Below are 22784 nucleotides of genomic sequence, written 5' to 3' on the forward strand. Positions count from 1 at the left end.
CCCGCCGCGCACCAGATGCAACCTCTCCACACTCAGAGTCCCACCCCCCACTGTTTGCTAACCTCACCCCCGACTGTAAGCCCATCGCCACAAAGAGCAGGCGATACAGTGCCGGGGACAGGGTTTTCATCAAAACCGAAGTGGAGCGGCTCCTGAAGGAGGGGATTATTGAGGGCAGCTCCAGCCCCTGGCGAGCCCAGGTTGTGGTCGTTAAGACTGGCGAGAAACAACGCCTGGTCATCGACTATAGCCAAACAATAAAACGCTACACCCTGCTGGACGCCTACACACTCCCCCGCATAGCTGACATGGTCAGACAGATCGCGCAGTACCGCGTCTTTTCGACCATTGACCTGAAATCAGCGTACCACCAGCTCCCCATCCGCCCTGTAGACCACCAGTATACTGCTTCTGAGGCAAACGGCCGCCTCTATCACTTCCTTAGGGTTCCCTTCGGCGTTACCAATGGGGTCTCCGTCTTCCAAAGAGAGATGGACCGGATGGTCGAACAAAACGCGCTGCAGACCACTTTCCCTTACCTAGACAATGTGCCCATCTGCGCCCATGACTTGCAGGACCATGACGCAAACCTCGAGAAATTCCTCTGCACCGCCCAACTCCTGAACCTGACATATAAGAAGGGGAAGTGCATGTTCCGCACAGACCGCCTCGCCATCCTTGGCTGTGTTGTGGAACACGGGGTCATCGGTCCCGACCCCGACCGGATGCATCCCCTTATGGAGCTCCCACTGCCCCACTGCCTAAAAGCCCTGAAGAGGTGCCTAGGGCTTTATTCCTACTACGTTCAGTGGGTCCCCTACTATGCAGACATAGCCCGTCCGCTGATCAAATCCACCTCTTTTCCCCTGATGGCAGAGTCCAGCTTGGCCTTCCACCATATCAAGGAGAACATTGCCAAAGCCACCATGCACGCAGTGGACGAATCCATCCACTTCCAGGTGGAAAGCGATGCGTCCGGCTTCGCTCTGGCCGCCACCCTTAATGAGGCGGGTAGACCTGTGGCATTCTTCTCACGAACCCTCCAGGGCCCGGAGACCAGACACTCCGCGGTCGAGAAGAAGGCCCAGGCTATTGTGGAGGCTGTGCATCATTGGAGGCACGACCTGGCCGGAAAACGATTTACCCTGCCCACTGACCAGCGTTCAGTTGCTTTTATGTTCAACAACAAGCAGAGGGGCAAAATCAAAAATGACAAGATCTTGAGGTGGAGAATCGAACTTTCCACCTACAACTACGAGATCTTGTACCAGCCTGGGAAGCTCAATGAACCCCCAGATGCCCTATCACGTGGCACCTGCGCCAGCGCGCAGATCGATAGACTGAGGGCCCTCCACAATGACCTCTGCCACCCGGGGGTCACCAGGTTCTTCCACTTCATCAAGGCCCGCAACCTGCCTTACTCCATCGAGGAGGTCAGGACCATGACCAAGAACTGCCAAGTCTGTGCTGAGTGCAAACCGCACTTTTATAGACCAGACAGAGCCCACCTGATAAAAGCCACTCGCCCTTTCGAACGCCTGAGCGTCGATTTTAAAGGGCCTCTCCCCTCCTCCGACCGCAATGTGTACTTCCTCAACATCATTGACGAGTACTCCCGTTTCCCGTTCGCTTTCCCCTGCTCGGACATGATCAGTGCCAAGGTCACTAAATCTCTGAACAGCCTCTTCACCTTGTTCGGTTTGCCCAGCTATATCCATAGCGGCCGGGGCTCATCGTTTATGAGCGACGAACTCCGCCAGTACCTGCTCGCTAGGCGTATAGCCACAAGCAGGACCACCAGTTATAACCCCCGGGGGAACGGACAGGTGGAAAGAGAGAATGCAACAGTTTGGAAGGCCGCCCTACTAGCCTTAAAGTCTAGGGGCTAGATTTTCAGTATAGACAGTTTTGGGGCGCTAACCTTAGCGCCCGCCCGAAGTTAGCGCCCGCCCCAAAGTAGCGCCCCGTTGCCGGAAATTCAGTGGCTTCACCCTAAGAGGTTGGTGGAGCGCTAAAAGAGGCATTCCACTACTATCTTTAGGCGCTCAGCCGGCGGTGCAGAGCGCAACACCCGAGCTCGGGCGCAGCGCACGGCAGACACTCTGGTGCCAGTGAGCTCTCAAAGGGGAAGGGTGCATGTGTTTTTTTCAAAGGCAGAGTCTTGGGGGGAAAACAGGAGGAGGAGGAGGAGGAGGAGGAGGAGGAGGTGGTGGTGGTGGCGGTGGTGGTGGTGGTGGTGGTGGTAGTGGTGGCCGGAAACATAAATACACCGTTCAGAACAACACACTGGATCCTTCCACACAACACATGCAGACTGCCGTTTATAGTGCAGGAGGAGTGCCCTTTAATTTGCGCTCCCCAGGGTGTGTTGCGTTCCATTTTACAAACGCTCTGGACGCCAGCTGCACAATGGGGCGGTCCAACTGAAGTTTGGATTCGGGGCGGCCAAAGGGCATTGCACGAGGATGTGACGTCATTTTTTGCGCGCGCATCCGGGGGGCCGCTAAACTTTGCGCCGGCGCTAACGGGCAACTTAATTTGGGGCGGGGCACAAACTGCGCTGCGCCCGGTCGCTACACGCATAGCGCCCGAAAATCACTTCTCTTAAGGCGCTAACTGCTGAGGCAAGCAACTGAAAATCTAGCCCTTGGGGCCTTCCGACCTCCCGCTGGCAGGAGGTGCTTCCCAATGCGCTCCACTCGATTCGGTCACTGCTCTGCACTGCCACCAATGCCACCCCTCACGAGAAAATGTTTGTCTTCCCAAGGAAGTCCACATCGGGGACATCGTTACCGCCATGTCTGACGTCCCCAGGGCCGGTACTACTGAGAAGACACGTGAGGGCCAATAAAACGGACCCCCTGGTCGAAAGGGTGGACCTCCTCCACACCAACCCCCAGTATGCTTACATTGTATACCCGGACGGGCGGGAGGACACAGTCTCCATACGAGACCTCGCACCCTCGGGTACCGCTGTAGGGCGGGAGGACACAGTCTCCATACGAGACCTCGCATCCTCGGGGACCGCTGTAACCCACTACCCATTACCACCACCCCCACGACCCGATTTCCAACCCCAGCAGCCGGCTCGCCTCGGACCGTCACCCACGAGGACTACACTCCAGGGCCCCAGCCTACACAGAATGCGACGCCGGAAGCTCCACCACCCCTGCCGTCGCCACGTCGATCACAGCGGCAGACAAGACCTCCGGAGAGACTCCAATACACGAACTTTTAAATACACTTCACCCCGCCGGACTCATTTTTAAACAAGGGGTGAATGTGGTAAATCACTGTTATACCTGTCTGTATGTGTATGTGTTATTCCACTAGGTACAGGTCTGGACATGCCTCGGCTGACTCCTCCCTCTATTCCAGGTATATAAGTGACTACCTCCCAGTCCCTTAGTATTCTGGACGAGTCGACCACTCGAGACAAGACCTTCATTCTGTAGTTAATAAAAGCCTGGTTGTTACTCGCTTAACCTCAGTCTTTTGAGTAATTGACGGCGCTTCAACTGCATGCTAGCTATTTGTGTCTCATGCACAAAGACCCCCAGCTCCCTCTGAACTGTAGCATTTTGTAATAACTCTCTATTTAAATAATAGTTTGCTTTTTTATTTTTCCTGCCAAAGAGAATAACCTCACACTTTCCCACATTCTACTCCACCTGCCAAATATTAGCCCACTCACCTAACCTGTCTGTACCTCTTTACAGATTCTTTGTGTACTCTGCACAACTTGCTTCCCCACCCATCTTTTTATCATCCACAAACTTGGCTGCATCACACGCTATCACTTTATCAAATTCATTAATGTATATTGTAACTAGCTGGGGCCCAGCTCCGATCCTTGTGGCGCCCCGCTCGTTACTGTTTGCCAACCAGAAAATGACCATTTATTCCTACACTCTGCTTTCTGTAAGTTAGCCAATTCTCTATCCATGCTAAAGAATCAACCCAACTCCGTGAGCTCTTATCTTGTGCAGTAACCTTTTATGTGGAACTTATCGAATGCCTTCTGGAAATCCAAGTACACCACATCCACTGGCTCACTCTTGTCCACCCTGCTTGTTACATTCTCAAAGAACTCCAGCAAATTTGATAAACATGATCTCCCTTCCTTAAAACCATGCTGACTCCGTTTGACTGCAGTATCTTTTTCCAAATGCCCTGCTACTGCTTCCATAATGAAGGACTTCAGCATTTTCCCAAAGACAGATGTTAGGCTAACTGGTCTATTATGCCCTGCTTTCTGTCTCCCTCTTTTCTTAAATAGGGGTGCTGCATTAGCGGTTTTCCAATCCGCTGGGACCTCTCCAGAGTCCGGGGAATTTTGCTATATTGCAACCAATGCATCCACTATCTCTGTAGCCACGCATTTTAGGAGCCTGGGATGCAGGCCATCTGGTCCTGGGGACTTGTTGTCTTATGGTCCCATTATTTGTCTGAGAACTATTTCCTTAGAGATATTGATTGCCTTTAGTTCCCCACTTCCAGTGGCCCCTTGATTATGCATTATTTTGATGTTGTTAATGCCTTCCACATTGAAGACAGATGCAACATACTTGTTCAGAATCTCTGCCATTTCCCAGTTCCCCATTATTAATTCCAATCTCATCTACCCTCATCCTTTTTTATACCTGTAGAACCTCGTACTATCTGTTTTAATGTTTCTTGCCAGCTTACTCTCATAATTCATCTTCTCTCTCTTTATTATTTTTTTAGTTTTCCTTTGCTGGTTTTTTAAAAATTCCCAATCCTCTGATCTCCCACCAATCTTGGCAAAATTGTTTGCCTTCGTTCTAAATTTGTTACCTTCTTTACTTCCTTAGTTAGCCACGGATGCTGCTCCCTTCTCTTAAAATATAACATTCTCACTGGAATATTTTTTTTTGAGAGTTATGAAATATCTCCTTAAATGTCCGCCACTGCATTTCAAATTTTTAACAATTTCAATTGTTTTTCCAGTCCACTGTAGCCGGTTCTGCACTCATGCCATTATAATTGCCTATGTTTATGATCAGGACACTCGTTTGGAACACAACTTTCCAACCCTCCAACTGAATTTGAAATTCAAACATTCTATGATCACTAAATATCATTAATTACAAATACATTCAAATAAAATGAATAGTCACAAAATAATCCTATGATATTCCAATTACAGATTGTAGAATTAACATTAACTGTTGCATTATAAAATTCTTGGACTGAGCAGTATCTCAGGAATGTAGAGAGAGTGAATTCCATTGATCAGCACATCAACTGGGACTCGAAAAAGTTCGCTTGATTCACAGAGCAGATCTTGTGGGACCCAGACCTCCAGTTTCAAAGATGGGATAAAACAAGAAGCGTCAGCAATGATTGTAAAGGTGAGAAACTTTACTGAGATTCCAGTCAGTCCAGGATTTTGCCGAGGTGTGAACCTAACCAGCTACTGCAAGCTTCTTCGAAAGATAACAAAAGCCATGGCCTTTGATGCGGCAAGTTCAACATAGCTTAACTCGTATGTAAAGCTAGCCCATACCTCATCTGGGAGTTCTTGACATTTAACTGTAGAGGATTTGTTATTCATTATTCATCCCATGCCCCATTGAGCTGTTATGCTTCATTGGGGTTGTACTGCATTGCACATATTCTGTATCTGAGTAGGATATATTTGATTGAGCAATTTAGAGCAAGCTTCACTCAGTATCTAACCCGTGCTGTACATGACCTGGAAATGTTTGGTGAGACAGTGTATAGTGAGCTTTACTCTGCATCTAACCCCATGCTGTAACTGCACTGGGAGTGCGTGATTGGACGGTGTTGAGGGAGAGTAACTCTTTATCTAACCCTTGCTATACCTACACTCGGACTGTTTGATGGGACAGTGTAGAGGATGGTTTACTCTGTATCTAACCCGTGCTGTCCCTGCCCTGGGAGTGTTTGATGGGACAGTGTAGAGGGAGCTTTACTCTGTATCTAACCCAAGCTGTGCCTGCCCTGGGAATGTTTTTTGGGACGGTGCAGAGGGAGCTTTACTCTGTATCTAACCTGTGCTGTACCTGACCTTGGAGTGTTTGATGGGACAGTGTAGAGGGAGCTTTACTCTGTATCTAACCCTTCACTGTATCTGCCCAGTGAGTGTTTGATGGGACAGTGCAGAGGGAGCTTTACTCTGTATCTAAACTAGTGGAGCAGCCCTGGGCGTGCTTGTTGAGGCAGTGTAGAGGGAGATTTCCACTTTATCTGACTGAGACTGACTGAGCCCTTCATTGTCCATTTCTTTCACATACCCAGCAAAGGACTGAAATCAGATAAATGCTGCACACTCGCAGAGATCAGCATGAGATCACGAAACATCCCATTCATAGGAGTTTACCCTGGGATGGTGAAGCACTACCTCTGCAGGCACATGGGCAACCTGCAGATTTGAGCCACTTTCTGCGTCCATTCTACTTTATCCTTTTCTTTAGAGTACAATTGGACTACCTGTGCATGTGACATCAAGGCTGAAGAATTTCCCAACAATAATCCCATCAATTATTTTATTTCAGCTCATCTTTGAAGACCAGGACTGTCCTTCAGAGGTCACGCATTTACTGACAGCGCATTTCCAGGACGGTACAAGAGACAGGAGAGTGACACCAAAAAAGTAGGACATGTACAGTCACACTCACAAGTAACCACCGTGCCCACACCTGTTGCTGTGGCAGATCGAGAAATGCTGAAGCTCCCGCGTGGACGAAGTTAACGCCTGCTCTGCTCAAAAGGCAGTCAGCAACTCGATAGAAGAGATGGTGAAGTAAATAATCAGAAAATGGACAGCGTTGAGGATTGGGAATCTGAACAAATGAGGATCCTCAGATAATTGCGTGTCCATACCAGATACATCACTTAGAAATGTTTTTGTCCACAATTAATGCAGACTGCCTGTCGGTCAGGAGGAGTAACAGACAATGCCTGACTAACACATAAGAAGCCTGCCACAATGGTATGGGAATCCAAACAGGACAATGATAAATAGCACTGATGTACTGATTTGAAGGCGATGAAATTTGACCCTGCTGGAAGGAAGGGAGATAAAAAGGAAGGTTGGTGCTACTCTGTATTAAGCGGGACAATGAAGCAGGAATAGAAACATAGAAACATAAATGAGAGGAGCAGGAGTAGGCCATTCGCCCCTCGAGCCTGCTCCAACATTCAATGCGATCATGGCTGATCATCCAAATTCAGTACCCGGTCCCAGCTTTCTCCACATACCCCTTGATCCCTTTAGCCTTAAGAAATTTTTCCACCTCTTTCTTGAATATATTTAATTTACTGGCCTCCACCGCCTTCTGTGGTAGAGAGTTCCACAGGTTCACCACTCTTTGGGTGAAAAAATTCCTCCTAATTTCTGTCCTAAATGGCCTACCCTTTATCTTTAGACTGTGTCCCCTGGTTCTGCACTCCCCGACCATCGGGAACATCCTTCCTGCATCTAGTCTGTCCACTCCTGTCAGAATTTTATAGGTTTCAATGAGATCTCCTCTCATTCTTCTAAACTTCAGCGAGTAAAAGCCCAATCGACCCAATCTCCCTTCATAAGTCATTCGTGCCATCCCAGGTATCAGCCTGGTGAATCTTCGCTGAATTCCTTCCATGGCAAATACATCCTTCCTCAGGTAAGGCGACCAAAACTTCACACAATACACAAGATGTGGTCTCACCAAGGCCCTGTACAACTGCAGCAAGACAACCTTGTTCCTGTACTGAAACCCTCTCGCTACGAAGGCCAACATACCATTTGCCTTCTTAAACACTTGCTGCACCTGCATGCTTACCTTCAGCGACTGGAGCACAAGGACACCCAGGTGTCGTTGCAGTTCCCCTTCCCCCAATCTATTGCCGTTTAGATAATAATCTTCCTTCCTGTTTTTGCCACCAAAGTGTACAACCTCACATTTATCCACGTTATATTGCATCTGCCATGTTTCTGCCCAATCACCAAACATGTCCAAATCATCCTGGAGATTCTCGACATCCTCCTCACAGCACACACGCCCACCCAGCTTTGTGTCGTCTGCAAATTTGGAGATAGTACAGCTAGTTCCCTTGTCTAGATCATTAATATATATCGTGAATAGCTGGAGTCCAAGGACCCCAGAATGTGCTGTGCCAGGGACTGACCCGGAGGATCAACATTCCTCACTCTCATATACATTCCCACCGCTGCTTATGGAGTGGGCTGGCCACATTAGATGGGCTTACTTGTTTCTAACAACCAATTTGTTTAAACTCAGTTTATTGTTATGTTCACTCCAGAGGCCGATGATACAGAGCTGAAATATGTACCGACATTAATATCACCGAATCCCACACCAGCATCATCCTCGGGGTCACCATGACCAGAAACTTAACTGGACCAGCCAAATAAATACTGCAGCTACATGACCAGTTCAGTGGTTGTTATTCTGCTGCGAGTGTCTCACTTTGTTACTCCCCAAAGCCTATTAATCACCTACAAGGCACAAGTCAGGAGTGTGATGGAATACGGTCCACTTGCCTGGATGAGTGCAGCTCCAACTACTCTCAAGAAGATCGGCACCATCCAGGACAAAGCAGCCTGCCCGATGCGCACCTGATCTTCCACACTATACATTCCCTCCCTTCACCACCGGCGCACCGTGACTGCAGTGTGTACCATCTGCAAGATGCACTGCAGTATCTCACCAAGATTACTTCGGCAGCACCTCCCAAACCCGCGACCTCTACCACCAAGAAATACAAGGGCACCAGTGGCATGGGAACATCATCACTTCCAAGAAACCCTCTAAGCTACAGACTAAACTGACTTGTAAGTATATCACTGTTCACTCATAGTCGCCTGGTCAAAATCCTGGAACTCCCTCCATAGGGAGTATCTTCATCACTCAGACTACAGCGTTTGAAGAAGGAGGCTCACACCACCTTCTCAAGGGCAACTAGGGATTGACAATAACTGCTGGCCTTGCAAGCGATGGCCTACATCCCAGGAATGAATAATAAAAAAGAAGCCATTCACCCCATCGAGGTTGTTACATTAGGAGCAGGAGGAAGCCATTCAGCCCCTCAAGTCAGTTACATTAGAAGCAGGAGGAAGCCATTCAGCCCCTCGTGTCTGTTACATTAGGAATAGGTGGAGGCCATACTGCCCCTCGAGCCTGTTACATTAGGATGAGTAGGAGGCCCTTCACCTTGTCAAGCCTGTTACACAGGACCAGGAGGAGGACATTCAGCCCCTCGAGCCTGGTACATTAGCAATGGAACACGGCCATTCAATCTCTTCAAGCCTGTTACATAGCAACAGAATTGGGCGTTCAGCCCCTCCAGCCTGTTAGATTGCAACAGGAGGAGGCCGTTCAGTCCCTCGAGCATGTTACATTAGGAATAGGAGGAGGCCATTCAGCCCCTCGAGACAGTTACACACCAACAGGGGGAGGCCATTCAGCCCATCCGGACTGTTAGATTATGAACATGCAGAGATAATTCATCCCCTCGAACCTGTTACATAAGGACGAGGAGGAGGCCATTTAGGCCCTTGAGCCTATTACACAGAAACAAGAGGAGAGCATTCAGCCCGACGAGCCTTTTAGATTAGGAACAGGAGTAGGTCATTCAACCCCTCGATCCTGTTTCATTAGGAACAGGATTGGCCAATTTACTCCCCGATTCTGTGACACAGGAGCAGGAGGAGGCCAAACAACCCCTCGATTCTGTTACATTAGGAACAGGAGGAGGCAAATCAGCTCTCTACGGGTAAAGGAGGACGTCATTCAGCCCTCTGAATTTGATATATTAAGTACAGGAGGTGGCCTTCAGTGCTCTCGAGTCTGTTACATTTGGAATAGATGGAGGCCAGTCAGCCGTTTAAGCCTGTTTTGCAGTGAAAATAGCAGGCCATTCATCCGCTCGAGCTTTTTACACGAGATCAGGAGGAGGCCATTCAGCTCCAAGATCATGTTACATAGAAACTGAATATTGAGTATTGATGAGGGTGAATGGTCCTCAAGGGAGCACAGCCAGAGCCAAATAAATGGCACCACAGGTGGCTCAGCTGTACAGCGGTGGGGAGGGGAGAGAGGGGAGGAGGGAGATTTGGAAAGCAATAGTGATAGAAGATTCGATATTTAGGTGAACAGACAGGCGTTTGTGTGGCTGCAAGCGTGATTTCAGCATGGTATGATGCCGCGCTGGTGCCATGGCCAAGGATGTTACTGAGCAGCTGCAGAACATTCTGAGGGGGTAGGGTTAACTGCCTGCGGTTGTGGTCCATATCGGTATCAATGACATAGGTAGCAAGAGGGTTGAGGTCCTGAGAGCTGATTATAGGGAGGTAGGAAAGAGATTAAAAAGCAGGATCTCAAAGTTTGTAAGCCCCTGATTACTCCCGATGCCACGTGCTAGTGCATATAATAATTGGCAGGTTTGGCAGATGAATGCGTGGCTGGAGAGATGGTGCAGGAGGGAGGCCTTCAGATTTCTGGGACATTCGTACCGATTTTGGGGGAGGTAGGGCACCTCAACAGACCTGGGACCAATGTCCTCACGGGGGGTCAGGCGGTTGCTAGCGCTGTTCAGGAGGGTTGAAACTGATTGGGCAGGGGTTGGCACTAGAGTGTAGCATTAGAAAGGAGAAACAAGGATGTGGAGAGAAAGATAGCACTAGAGTAAGAAATACAACGGTTTTAGGTGGGTTCAGACCAAGAGAGAATACAAGAAAATCTAAGGTCGTTTCATATTGCATGTGTATAAACGCTCGAAGCGTGCTAAATAAGACTGGTGAGCTGCTGGCACAAATAGCCACATGGAAATATGATATCATGGCAAAAACATTGACCCGGCTCAAAAAAGGGCAGGATTGGACTCTAAATAATTCTGTATATAAGTTGTTCAGGAAAGCCAGGGAAGGTAAGAAAGGAGGCGGGGAGCCAATATTGGTCAAGGAGAAAGTTACAGTGATGGAGAAAGAGCATGTCCTGGAGGGATCTAGGAAAGATTCTTTATGGCTAGATTTGAGAAAAAATAGAGGTGCCATTACCATTCTAGCTGCATTCTACAGGCCACCAACTTAGTGGGAAGGATATAGAGGAGCAAAGTGGGATGGAAATTGCAGAGATGCAAGAAATGTCGCCTGGTAATGGAAGACTTCAGTTACCTAAAATTGATTGGGTTAGTAATAGTGTAAACGGCAGAGAAGTGGAAAATGTATGAAATACGTTCAGGAGAACTTTCTCGACCTGTATGTTTCCGGCACAACGAGGAAGAAGCCATTGCTGGATCTGGTTATGGAGAATAAGGTGCAGCACGTGGAGCAAGGGTCAGTAGGTGAACAGTGATCATAGTAGCAGAAGGTTTAGATTAGCTATGGAAAAGGACTGGGAGCAATCTATACGAAAAATATTTAATTCGAAAAACATAGAAACATAGGAACATAGAAGATAGGAGCAGGAGTAGGCCATTCGGCCCTTCGAGCCTGCTCCACCATTCAATGAGATCATGGCTGATCATTCAAACTCAGTACCCTGTCCCTGCTTTCTCCCCATATCCCTCGATCCCTTTAGCCTCAAGAAATATATCCAACTCTTTCTTGAATATATTTAATGAACTGGCCTCCACCGCCCTCTGTGGCAGAGAAATCCACAGGTTCACCACTCTCTGGGTGAAGAAATTCCTCCTCATTTCAGTCCTAAATGTATTACCCCTTATCCTTCGACTATGACCCCTGGTTCTGGACTCCCCGACCATCGGGAACATCCTTCCAGCATCTAGTCTGTCCAGGCCTGACAGAATTTTATAGGTTTCGATCAGATCCCTCTCAATCTTCTAAACTCCAGTGAGTATAAGCCCAATCGACACAATCTCTCCTCATACGTCATTCCTGCCATCCCAGTTATCAGCCTGGTGAATCTTCGCTGCACTCCTTCCATGGCAAGAACGTCCTTCCTCAGATAAGGTGACCAAAACTGCGCACAATACTCAAGGTGCGATCCCACGAAGGCCCTGTACAACTGTTGGAAGACATCCTTGTTCCTGTACTCGAACCCTATTGCTACGAAGGCCAACATACCTTAGCCTTCTTAACCGCCTGCTGCAACTGCATGCTTACCTTCAGCGACAGGTGCACAAGAACACCCAGGTCACTTTCCACTTCCCCTTCTCCCAATCTACTGCCATTCAAATAAAAATGTGCCTTCCTGTTTTTGCCACCAAAGTGGATTACCTCAAATTTATCAACATTATAGTGCTTTTGCCATGTTTCTGTGCAATCACCTAACCTGTCCAAATCGTACTGGAGCTTCATGACATCCTCCTCGCAGCATACCCTCACACCCAGCTTTGTGTCGTCTGCAAATTTGGAGATATTACATCCAATTCCCTCGTCCAGATCATTACTATATATTGTGAACAGCTGGGGTCCATGGACCGGTCCTTGCGGTACCCCACTAGTCACTGCCTGCCACTTGGAAAATGACCCGTTTATTCCAACTCTTTTCTTTCTGTCCGCCAACCAGTTCTCTATCCAAGTCAATACCTTGCCCCCAATCCCATGTGCCTTAATTTTGCACGCTAATCTCTTATGCAGGACCTTATCAAAAGCCTTCTGAAAGTCCAAATACACCACATCCACTGGTTCTCCCTCATCTATTTTACCAGTTACATCCTCATAAAATTCCAATAGATTAGTCAAGCATGATTTACCTCTTTTAAATCCATGTTGACTTTGTCCGATCCTGTCACTGCTTTCCAAGTGCTCTGCTATTACATCTTTTATAATGGACTCTAGCATTTTCCCCACTACCGATGTCAGGCTTACCGGTCTATAATTCCCCTCTTTTTCTCTACCACCTTTTTTAAATAGTGGGGTAACATTAGCTACCCTCCAATCCATGGGTACTGTTCCAGAGACGATCGAGTTCTGGAAGATGACCAGCAATGCATCTAATATTTCTAGGGCCACTTCCTTAAGTACCCTGGGATGTAGATTTTCAGGCCCTGGGGATTTATCGGCCTTCAGTCCCATCAATTTTCCTATCACCATTTCCATACAAATACTGATTTCGTTCAGTTCCACCCTTTCATCAGACCCTATGTTCCCCGGTACCTCTAGGTGGAACATCTCCACTGGGTCTACTGTAGGTGCCTCTTCTACCATTGGCAACGGTAGGCGTGATAAATATCAGCATTCCCATGCTATTTTGATCCTTTGTATTCTATGTCATATTGGTGTGCCCCTAGGAAATGGGACCACCGCTGTAGCCTTTGCGCTGTCATAATGGGAACACACTTTTTAGGTTTGAATATGGAGACGAGGGGTTGATGGTCAGTCAACAAGGTAAATTTTTGTCCGTGTAGGTAATGGTTGAATTTCTTCACTCCCCATACCAGGCTGAGCGCTTCCCTGTCGATCTGGGCATAGTTACGCTCAGCTGAGTTCAATGAGCGTGACGCAAAGGCTATCGGCCGCTGCGAGCCATCAGGGAATCTATGCAATAATACTGCTCCTACCCCATAAGGGGATGCATCGCACGCCAGTCTGATTGGCAGTGATGGGTTGTAATGAGCCAAAACTTCCTTGGACGTGATCAAGCCATTGCATTTATGGAAGGCACGTTTACAGTCTTCGCTCCATTTCCAAATTACTCCCGTTTGTAGCAGTTCGTTAAGAGAGTGCAGAAGAGTTGACAAGTTCAGTAAAAATTTATGATAGTAATATATCAATCCCAGGAACGACCTTAATTGTGAGATATTTTCAGCTGCTTGGGCTTTTATGACTGCTTCAATTTTTTCAGGTGACTTATGTAACCATTCCTCGTTAATTATGTGGCCAGAATATGATATTTGTTTCTGGAAAAATTCGCACTTGCGGCGATTTTCTCGTAGGCCGCGTTCTCTCAGCCTAGTGAGCACCTCCTCCAAATTGGCAAGGTGCCCGTTGTCGTTTTCTTCTGTTACAAGGATGTCCTCTAGGAAGCATTGAGTCACCGGAATCTCTTGGAGGACTTGCTCCATAGCTCTTTGCCAGATAGCTGGAGCTGATGCTACTCCGAAAACCAGTCGATTGTACTGGTACAGGCCTTTGTGTGTATTTATCCTGAGATACTTTTTAGAGGCCTCTTCAACCTCCATCTTTAGATATGCCTGTGCCAAGTCAATTTTGGTGAAACGTTTCCCTCCGGATAGTGAGGCGAAAATATCTTCTATCCTCGGAAGAGGATACAGTACCGTGTGAAGGACCGGGTTTACAGTCACCTTGAAGTCGCCACAGATGCGAATTTTTCTCTGTTTTTCAGATTTATCATAATTCAACGTTTTCTTCATGACCGGGACGATGGATGCTGCCCACTCACTCCAATCTATCTTGAATAATACGCCTGCCTTTTCCAAATTCTCCAGCTCTGCCTCGACTGCTGGACGAATTGCATATGGCACCGGCCTTGCCTTAAAAAACTTGGGAATTGCCGCATCTTCCACTTTTATTGAGGCGGTGATGCCTTTCAAGGTTCCTAGTTTCTGTTGAAACACTTCATTGGCGTTGGTCAAGATGTCTTTTAATCGTTCAGGTATGACGTCATCATCATTTTTTTTCTTACTGGTCACCGTCAGTGCCTGAATGGAGTGCCAGTCTAAACGTATCTTCCTGATCCATTCACGTCCCAACAGCGGCGGACCACCACCTTGCAGAACGTATAAATACAATTTCTGTATTTGCTTGCCGTTGTATACAACAGGCACCCTTATTTTCCCTTTGGAGTATACTTTCTGCCCCGCATATTTTTTCAAGATAATGGATGTGTGTTTCAAAGGTTTATGCGGAAATAGCCACTCGTAATCCCGTCGATTTATGACGGTCAGAGCTGATCCTGTATCTAGCTCCATTTTAACTGGGGACCCGGCTATCGTGAGGGTAACCCAAATGGTCTGGTAATCTTCTTTGGCAATTACATAATGTAATTTGAGACAGCTTAGTCTCTTGTTTCCGGAGTCGCTATCGCTCTTCTGGTCTTCGGAGCTACTGTCTGTCATCATTTGTACCTTACTGTACTTTTCCTTATTGATTTTTTTCCTGTCCATGGATTTTTTGTGTCCAGATCGGCATACACGTGCAATGTGTCCAATCTTTCCACATTGCCTGCATGCTTTGTCCTTCAACCAGCAGTCTCTCTGGTCATGGGTGGATCTGCAGCAGCGATAACATCTCTCAAAACCCTGTGTCATTTCATGGGTGCCGAAGTCCTGTGTCTTTTGCTGTATCTCTGCAGCTCCTCTTGCAGCTGCTTCGTATGATACAGCCATACTGAAAGCCTTGTCCAGTGTCAAATCTTTCTCAGAAAGTAGCCTTTTCTGTGTTCCTTCACTTAGGAGACCGCAGACGAATTTGTCTCGAAGAGAATCTGCCAGTCCTGCCCCGAATTGGCAGTGCTTTGATAGCTTCCTTAATTCGGTGAGGTAATCAGCGTTACTTTCATTCTTGTGCTGATTCCTCTTGAAGAATTTGAATCGTTCCGCTATCAGCAGCGATGTTGGGTTTAAGTGCTCCTGTAGGGTATCAACAATCTGCTTAAATTTCTTGTCCTTTGGTTTGGCTTGAGTGATTAATTTCGTAACAGCCCGTATGTCCTTGCGCCCATTAGATTTAGAAGTACTGATGCCTTTTTATCATTTTCTATTCTATTTGCTGTGCAATATACCTCCAATCTTTCCACATATGTGGTCCAATCTTCTATATCGTTATCGAAAGCATTAATATTGCCAGCCTTAGGCATCCTGAAAAAGAAATGGCACCTCCCGCGTTTTCCTTTCTTCTCTGCAGAAAGAAATGGCGCTTCCCGCGCTTTCCCGCCACTGCTGCTGCTGACAACGCTGTTTTCCACGGTTTTTATTTACAGGTGGAGACTCATTCCCGCCGGACTCTCTGGGACTTTTTCCTCCCTCTGCTTCGTCCGAACGCCGACCTGCTTTGCAGCGCCGGCCGTCTCCCGAGTGCTCCCCCCCTCTGTCTCTGTTTGCCTCCGCCTTCACTGCTTGGCCCCGCTGCAGAGCCAGCCGATGGAGCCCCAGCCCGCCGCCCAGGTACGATTATTGCAGTACCTGCCACCAGCTCAGCTAGCTGGTGAAACAACTGTTTTTTTTTTTCGTCCTTGCTTTTCTTCGACTTTCATCTGAGGAATCGATCTCCTTGAGGTGCTGCCAGATTGCAGATAAGTCCGTTTCCAATTCATCGCCACTGTTGTATCCATGTGTTAATAGAGACACGGAAGGCAGGAGTTGGTTTCACAGGTGTTCACTGAACAAAGTCTGGAGGTGAACTAACAGATACAAGACAATATACAGGCTTATATAGCCCGAGTGGCCATTACCGGCATTACAGTACACAGGGGGCTCTTAAAGGCACACACACCACAGGTGCCACTGCCGCATGAATTGAAACCTATTTCTCACAGACCATTCCTTGAAACACGCTTTCATCTCACTAATCCTATTGACCCTATGCCAATTTGTTGGTGGTTCAGGTAGTAATCCAAACTCTGAAATATTTACCCTAAAGGGTGGGACTGCCTCCTGGAACAAATTCTCCAGGTAACTTTCTTGCTCCCTGATGTATCGCAATGTCTGCAGTTTGGACTCCAGCTCATTACGTCTGCGCCGAAGTTCCTCCAGCTGCAGCCACTTACTGCAGATCTGGTCACCCTGGAACACACTGGTGTCCACCAGCTCCCACATGCTACAGCTGCAACAAATCACCTGCCCTGCTATCTCTATTTTATTTTATTTCATTAATTACGTAAATATCAATCAATTGCCTATTTATAGCTTTCAAACTAGGTAAACTAGGTAATAACCTTAATATGCTTCTTACATGTCTTCCTTTTTCCTCAACCGAGGATTCCCCTCTAAAGTGGTTGACTCGGCCCTTGACTGTGTCCGCTCTAACTCCCGCACTTCAGCCCTCAACCCTGCCCATCCCTCCCAGAACCAAAACGAGTTCCCCTTGTCCTCACCTTTCACAACACCAGCCTCCACATTCAATGGATCATCCCCCGCCATTTTAGCCACCTCCAGCGTGATCCCACCACCAATTGCATCTTCTCCTCAATGCCACTTTCAGCATTCCATAGGGATCACTCCCTCCGCGACACCCTAGTTGGCCCTTCTATCACAACCAACACCCCTCCCCCTTTGTCCTGCACCTTCCCATGCAAGTGCTGGAGATGCACCACATGCCCTCATACCTCCCCCCTTCCCACTGTCCAGGGCCCCAAACACCCCTTCCAGGTGAAACAGCGATTTACTTTTACATCTTGCAATTTAGTTTTCTGTATTCGCTGCTCAGGATGTTAACTCCTGTACATTGGGTGACCAATCGCAGATAGGGTGGCCGCTTTTTGGAACATCTCCATTCAGTCCGTAAGGGGGACCACGAGCTTCAGATCGTCTGTCACTTTAATTCGCCGCTCCACTCCCATCAGACCTCACCATGCTCGCCCTCTTGCATTGTTCCATGGAAGCTTAGCGTAAGCTCGAGGAACAGCACCTCATCTTTCGAGAAGGCACTTTACAGCCTTCCGTACTCAACATAAAGTTCAACAATTTCAGATCATATCCTCAGCTCCTATCATATATATATATATATTATTTCTTTTAACCTCACTCTGTCTTTTTTCTACTCCCCCACATGGCAGCTGTCATTCATTATGCCAATGCAATTTACACTTCATCTAGAGGTATTCTTGGTTTCTTAACCTGTCCCATTGCCATCTCGTTTCACCTTGAATATCTCTTGAACTCAGTTAACCTCTTCCGCCATCCGTCCTATCACAAACCTTCCATTTTGATATTTCATCAACTCCCCCCTCTCCCAGCCTCTTCACTTGCTTAAAATCTGTTCCATTTCCTGCATTTTTACAGTTCTGAGGAAAGTTCATCGACCTGAAACTTTAACTCTGTTTCTCTCTTCAGAGATGCTGCCTGACCTGCTGAGTTTCTCCAGCATTTTCTTTTTTTATTTTAGGTAGTAACATGTATTACATTTTTTAAAATAAGTTTAGTTAGTTGTAAGTTTAGTTAGTTATACATTTCGTTATATGTCGTTACTGTACATTTCCCCTCAGTCCAAAGAGAAAAGAAATACTCGCCACCATTCACTTACCTGTTTACCTGTGGCGTCAGACTTTTATTTTGTTGTTGTTGAATTCGGGTCTCGGTGCTCTTCCACATCTGGCTCTGCACTCAGGCCTCCTCACACCACGCACTTTATTCTGCTGCTGTTGCCGCTCCGGGTCCAACCAGGTCCACTAAAAACTAAGGAAAACACATGCAGTAGCAGGTAGTAGCACACGGCCACTCACACTGCAAAACGCTGTCAGTTGCGAATGATTGGAGATGATCCCTTTAAATAGCGTCGCTGGAGCCGGCTTTCTGCTGCTGCTCACCAGCGCAACCTGTCGTTGCTTTCTCGTTGGTAGATCGGGCGTCAAATGGGCGTTGCTTACTCACTGGAGTCATGCTCTCCGTTATTGCCATGTCCCCGGCACTCGAGTTAAGTGGCAGGGCTGCCGGCTTGATGGATATGTTGTGCGGTGCTGGAATGAGCACCAGGTGTCGTTGGAGCTCTCAGCTACGTTCTGGCGCCAACTCCTGGCACTAAGTGTGACACTAAACAAATAAACTGTTCCCCCAATAACATTCAATAACACTGTTTAACAAAATCTGAATTTATGCAAAAATTATTTCCACAAGGTTTTTCTGATATAAACGAGAAATAGTGAAATGTATAAACAAGAATTGGATTGGTCTGTCATAACCCAATTTACCCGGCAAATAGGCCCCGTTTTATGCAGAAATCATGACCTAAATAGGAATGTGATTAGCACTTTGTGCTTAAATAGATCGGCGCCTGCGCTATCTAATTCCAACTAGTTCCACCACCGATTGAACCGAAGAGGCGTGACACAATTGAACGCTGAATTATTTTGTTGGCTCCAGAGGAGCAGGAGAGTTACTCCCGGGACACAAACATATTCTAGACTGCTGCCTCCACCGGATCCACCCCCTCCCTCTGCGATTTTATTTCTCTCCAACAATTTGATTTGCTACCGGCAATTGCGGCCTGATTTTGAAGGCTGAATATGAGGAACTGCATCACTAGGTGATATTTGATGGCAAATTTTAATGAGGATGGGGCCTAAAATACGTGGGGTCTCTTCACGGCTGGTTAGTCTGATCCACCAGTCGGCCAGCAAACAGTCATTATCTATTCCAGTCCGTTCAAAACATTCCCCATTTTAACCAAACCCGCCACGTTCTTGCTGGGCTGGTAAGGTTAAAACTGGGGCAATGTTGCAAAAGCAAGGCTTGAAAAAGTTTCGAGCCACATTTACATTATCAGCACATCTCAGCTCCGTAAACTCTGTCAGTGATCTGGATACCAGCAGCAATCTTACAGGAGCAGAACAGCCTCTGTGCATTTTCCCAATAAGGTGCCACATCTCACTGATTAGTTGCTCTATTTAGCTGATTTTCAGCTTCAGTTTGAGCCATAAATGAAAATCATGCAAACTTTATAAGGGGCGTTTGAACCACACTATCATTTAAGCCTCCAGCGACGGTGAAAATTTCCCTGCATGTGATTGGAACGGACACTGTTTGGGATATGGCCCAACATGTGGGCTTTTGAGATTGATACTAGGACGTAGATCCATAAAGGTGTGGAGCCTCGTGCAAATAGGATGGTAGCAAATTGAAAATTATGTCACCGCACTGTATTCCTGGCACTCCGGCTGTTGTCATCTAGGGTGGGGTCTGAGAAGTGGGCCAAAGCCACGTCCACCTGTTTCCTGTCAGTCGACAAGAAATGAGCAAATCGGAGTATTATGACCTATGGTCGGCACAGAGTGGTCTTAAACGGATTGCACTGAAACACAGTTTTAAAGTGGGGAATTTGGAGAGAGTTTATGTCTCTGGTAAGGACTGGGTGAGTACTAGCTGCGAAACGTGATATTTTGAATTTCACCTAGAACTTTAAGCACTGTCGTTAACAGAAGCTGCCTGTCAGTGGCAGTGAGCTTTCAGTCAGCTGTAAATATTTGTTTTGAATAGGGGCTAATTACTGTGAGCAGGGAGCTGAGTATTTGGAGTTGAAGGGGGAAATGGTAAATTGGGTGCGGCTCAAAGGCGTATAAAACTAAACAGTATCTGCTGGCACACAGAGTGGTCTGCACAGCATGGTCGTAAATGGAGAGCACTTAAACAGTGTTAAAGTTGGGAATTTGGAGATAATAGGAATTCAGAGCAAATGGTGAACCAGGCCTCCAATACTGGTCGTGGTTTGTGTTACAGCTAAATATTTAATTGTATATACCTACAACTTAAACTTTAACTTCCCACACAATTCTTTGAGGCACAGATTTAACTCTCTGATCTGCTTGTCCCTATTCCAATTTGCGTATGGCTCTGGTAACAATCCAGAGATTATTATCTTTGAGGGTCTGTGTTTAATTTGCGCACTTGCTCCTCAAATAATGACAGCAGAAACTAAATCCGAGATCTACCTATGTTGTTGGTTTCTACGTGGCCCACGACAACTGGATCTTTCCCTTCCCACTGCAAATCCTTCTGCAACCTCGGATAGATATCCTTAACCCTGGCGCCGTGCAGGCAAAATAGCCTTCGTCACTCTTAGCTGTGGCTGCACAGAAAGGAATCTATCATAGCATCATTGAGTCATAACAGCACGAAAGAAGGCTATTCGGGCCATCGTGTCCTCGCCGTTTCTCTTTAGAGCAATCCGGTGAGTTGCATTCCCCCCCTCTAACCCCGTTGCCCTGCTGGTTTAATTCTCTCAAGTCTCTATCCAGTTGCACTTCAAAAAAATGATTTTCTCCGCTTCCACCACTTCCGTCGGCAGCGAATTCCAGGATGCTTTCACCCTGACTATACAGTCCCCTCGCAGTGCCAGGCAATGAATATCTCCAACAAACTTCAGCCTAAACATCTCCCGTGACAGTCAACGCTATTACCATCGCCGAATCACCCACCATCTGCATCCTGCGGGTCACCATTGACCAGAAAATTAAGTGGACCAGTCAGATAATGACTGTGGCAATAAGAGCAGGTTAGGGGCTGGGTATTCTGCGGCGAGTGACTCACCTCCTGGCTCCCCAAAGCCATTTCAGCATCTACAAGGCAGAAGTAAAGAGTGTGATGGCATTCTCTCCACTTGCCTGGATGAGTGCAGCTCCAACAACACTCAAGAAGCTCGACACCCTCCAGGACAATGCAGCCTTCTGGATTGGCACCCCATCCAACACCTGAAACATTCACTCCCTCCACCACCGGCTTACCACAACTGCAGTTTGTACCATCTACAAGATGAACTGTAACAACTCGCCAAGGCTTCTTCGGCAGCACCTCCCAAACCCGTGACCACCTCCACCTAGAAGGACAAGGGCGTCAGGTGCATGGAAAAACTAGCAACTCCAAGTTCCCCTCCAAGTCACACACCATCCTGGCTTCATCGTCGCTGGGGCAAAATCCTGAAACTCCCTCCCTAACAGCACTGTTGAAGTACCTTCACCAAACGCACTGCACTGTTTCAAGAAGGCAGCTCAACAGCACCTTTTCCATGCTATTAGTGAAGGGCAATAAATTCTGGCCTTGCCAGCGATGCACAAATCCCAAATACCAATAAAAAATATACAACAGTCCTTTTCAGCTTGTATGGCCTACTGTACCACAGTACCGTGATCATTGTTCATACACCCTGCAGGATTTGCCCTCCTCTACACAGGCAGCAAGAGTCTCGTAAATGTTGGATAAGGGCAAAGGTGGAAGCTCCTCCAGCACTATATCCGGGGTCCCCTTAACTCTCTGAGTCGCAGTCACACCCTCTATCCCTGACAACTAACCAGACCTGTACCACTCCCTACACTAAGGAGTGTGACTGCCAACTGGAAAAAACTGTCCAGGTAAAACTTCCCCTCCCTGATTCCCCAATCTCTGCACCTCGGACTCCAACTCAACAACTGTGAGATTAAGTTCCTCGAGATGCATACACTGACTGGAGACGTGGTCGTCTCGGATCACGATGCTCTCCACAAAATGCCACATGCTGCTGTTGCAGCACACCAACTGCACTGCGACTCCTTTACAACCTTGTCTTAGTTTTGTAATTAATTAAAGTTTATATATTAAATTAACTTAGCTCATAGTAAATTTCCTTAAGTTATGATAACCCAACGGGAACAATGGCATAACAGTGGCAAACCAAAACTTAAAGATCGTATTAGATAAAAAGAAGAGGCTTCAAATGTTGCCAAAAAGAGGAGAAAGCCTGAGGATTTTGCGGATTTAGAATTCAGGAAAGGAGGTCCAATTATTTGATGAAGGCATAGAAAGTAGATTATAGCAGAAAACCAGCAAAAGACATAATAGAGTTTGTGCACGCTTCTAATAGTATTTAAAAAGGGGGGAAATAGCGGAAGTTAACGTTGGCCCTTTACAGGCAGCGGCAGGAGAAATTATAATGGGTAATAAAGAACTGGCAGAGTCATTAAAAATATATTTGGTATCTGTCTTCACGGAAGATGACACAAAAAACATTCCGGAAATAATGGGGAACCAAAGGTCTAGTAAGAATGAGGAACTTAAAGATATAAATATTAGTAAAGCAATAGAACCTTGAGAAACAAATGGGATTACAAGCTGACAAAACCCCTGGACCTGATGGCCTACATCCTCGGGATTTCAAGAGGTGGCAAATCAGACATAGTGGATGT

The 22784-nt window shown here is 47.1% G+C and overlaps 1 protein-coding gene across 1 annotated transcript in view; it reads right to left on the reverse strand.

Moving 5' to 3' along the window:
• Nucleotides 1-16731, reverse strand: part of LOC147086027 (uncharacterized) — a 90218-nt gene extending 73487 nt beyond the window's left edge. Inside the window, exon 1 of the mRNA XM_085979175.1 lies at nt 16549-16731. Within this exon, the coding sequence (XP_085835301.1) occupies nt 16549-16731 (183 nt within the window). The remainder of the gene's footprint in view (nt 1-16548) is intronic.
• Nucleotides 16732-22784: the final 6053 nt, after the last annotated feature.

This window comes from Somniosus microcephalus, unplaced genomic scaffold, assembly GCF_052327205.1.
Source record: "Somniosus microcephalus isolate GS21.2 unplaced genomic scaffold, FLI_Smic_1.0 unresolved_chr8, whole genome shotgun sequence".
In the NCBI taxonomy this organism is placed as follows: Eukaryota; Metazoa; Chordata; class Chondrichthyes; order Squaliformes; family Somniosidae; genus Somniosus; species Somniosus microcephalus.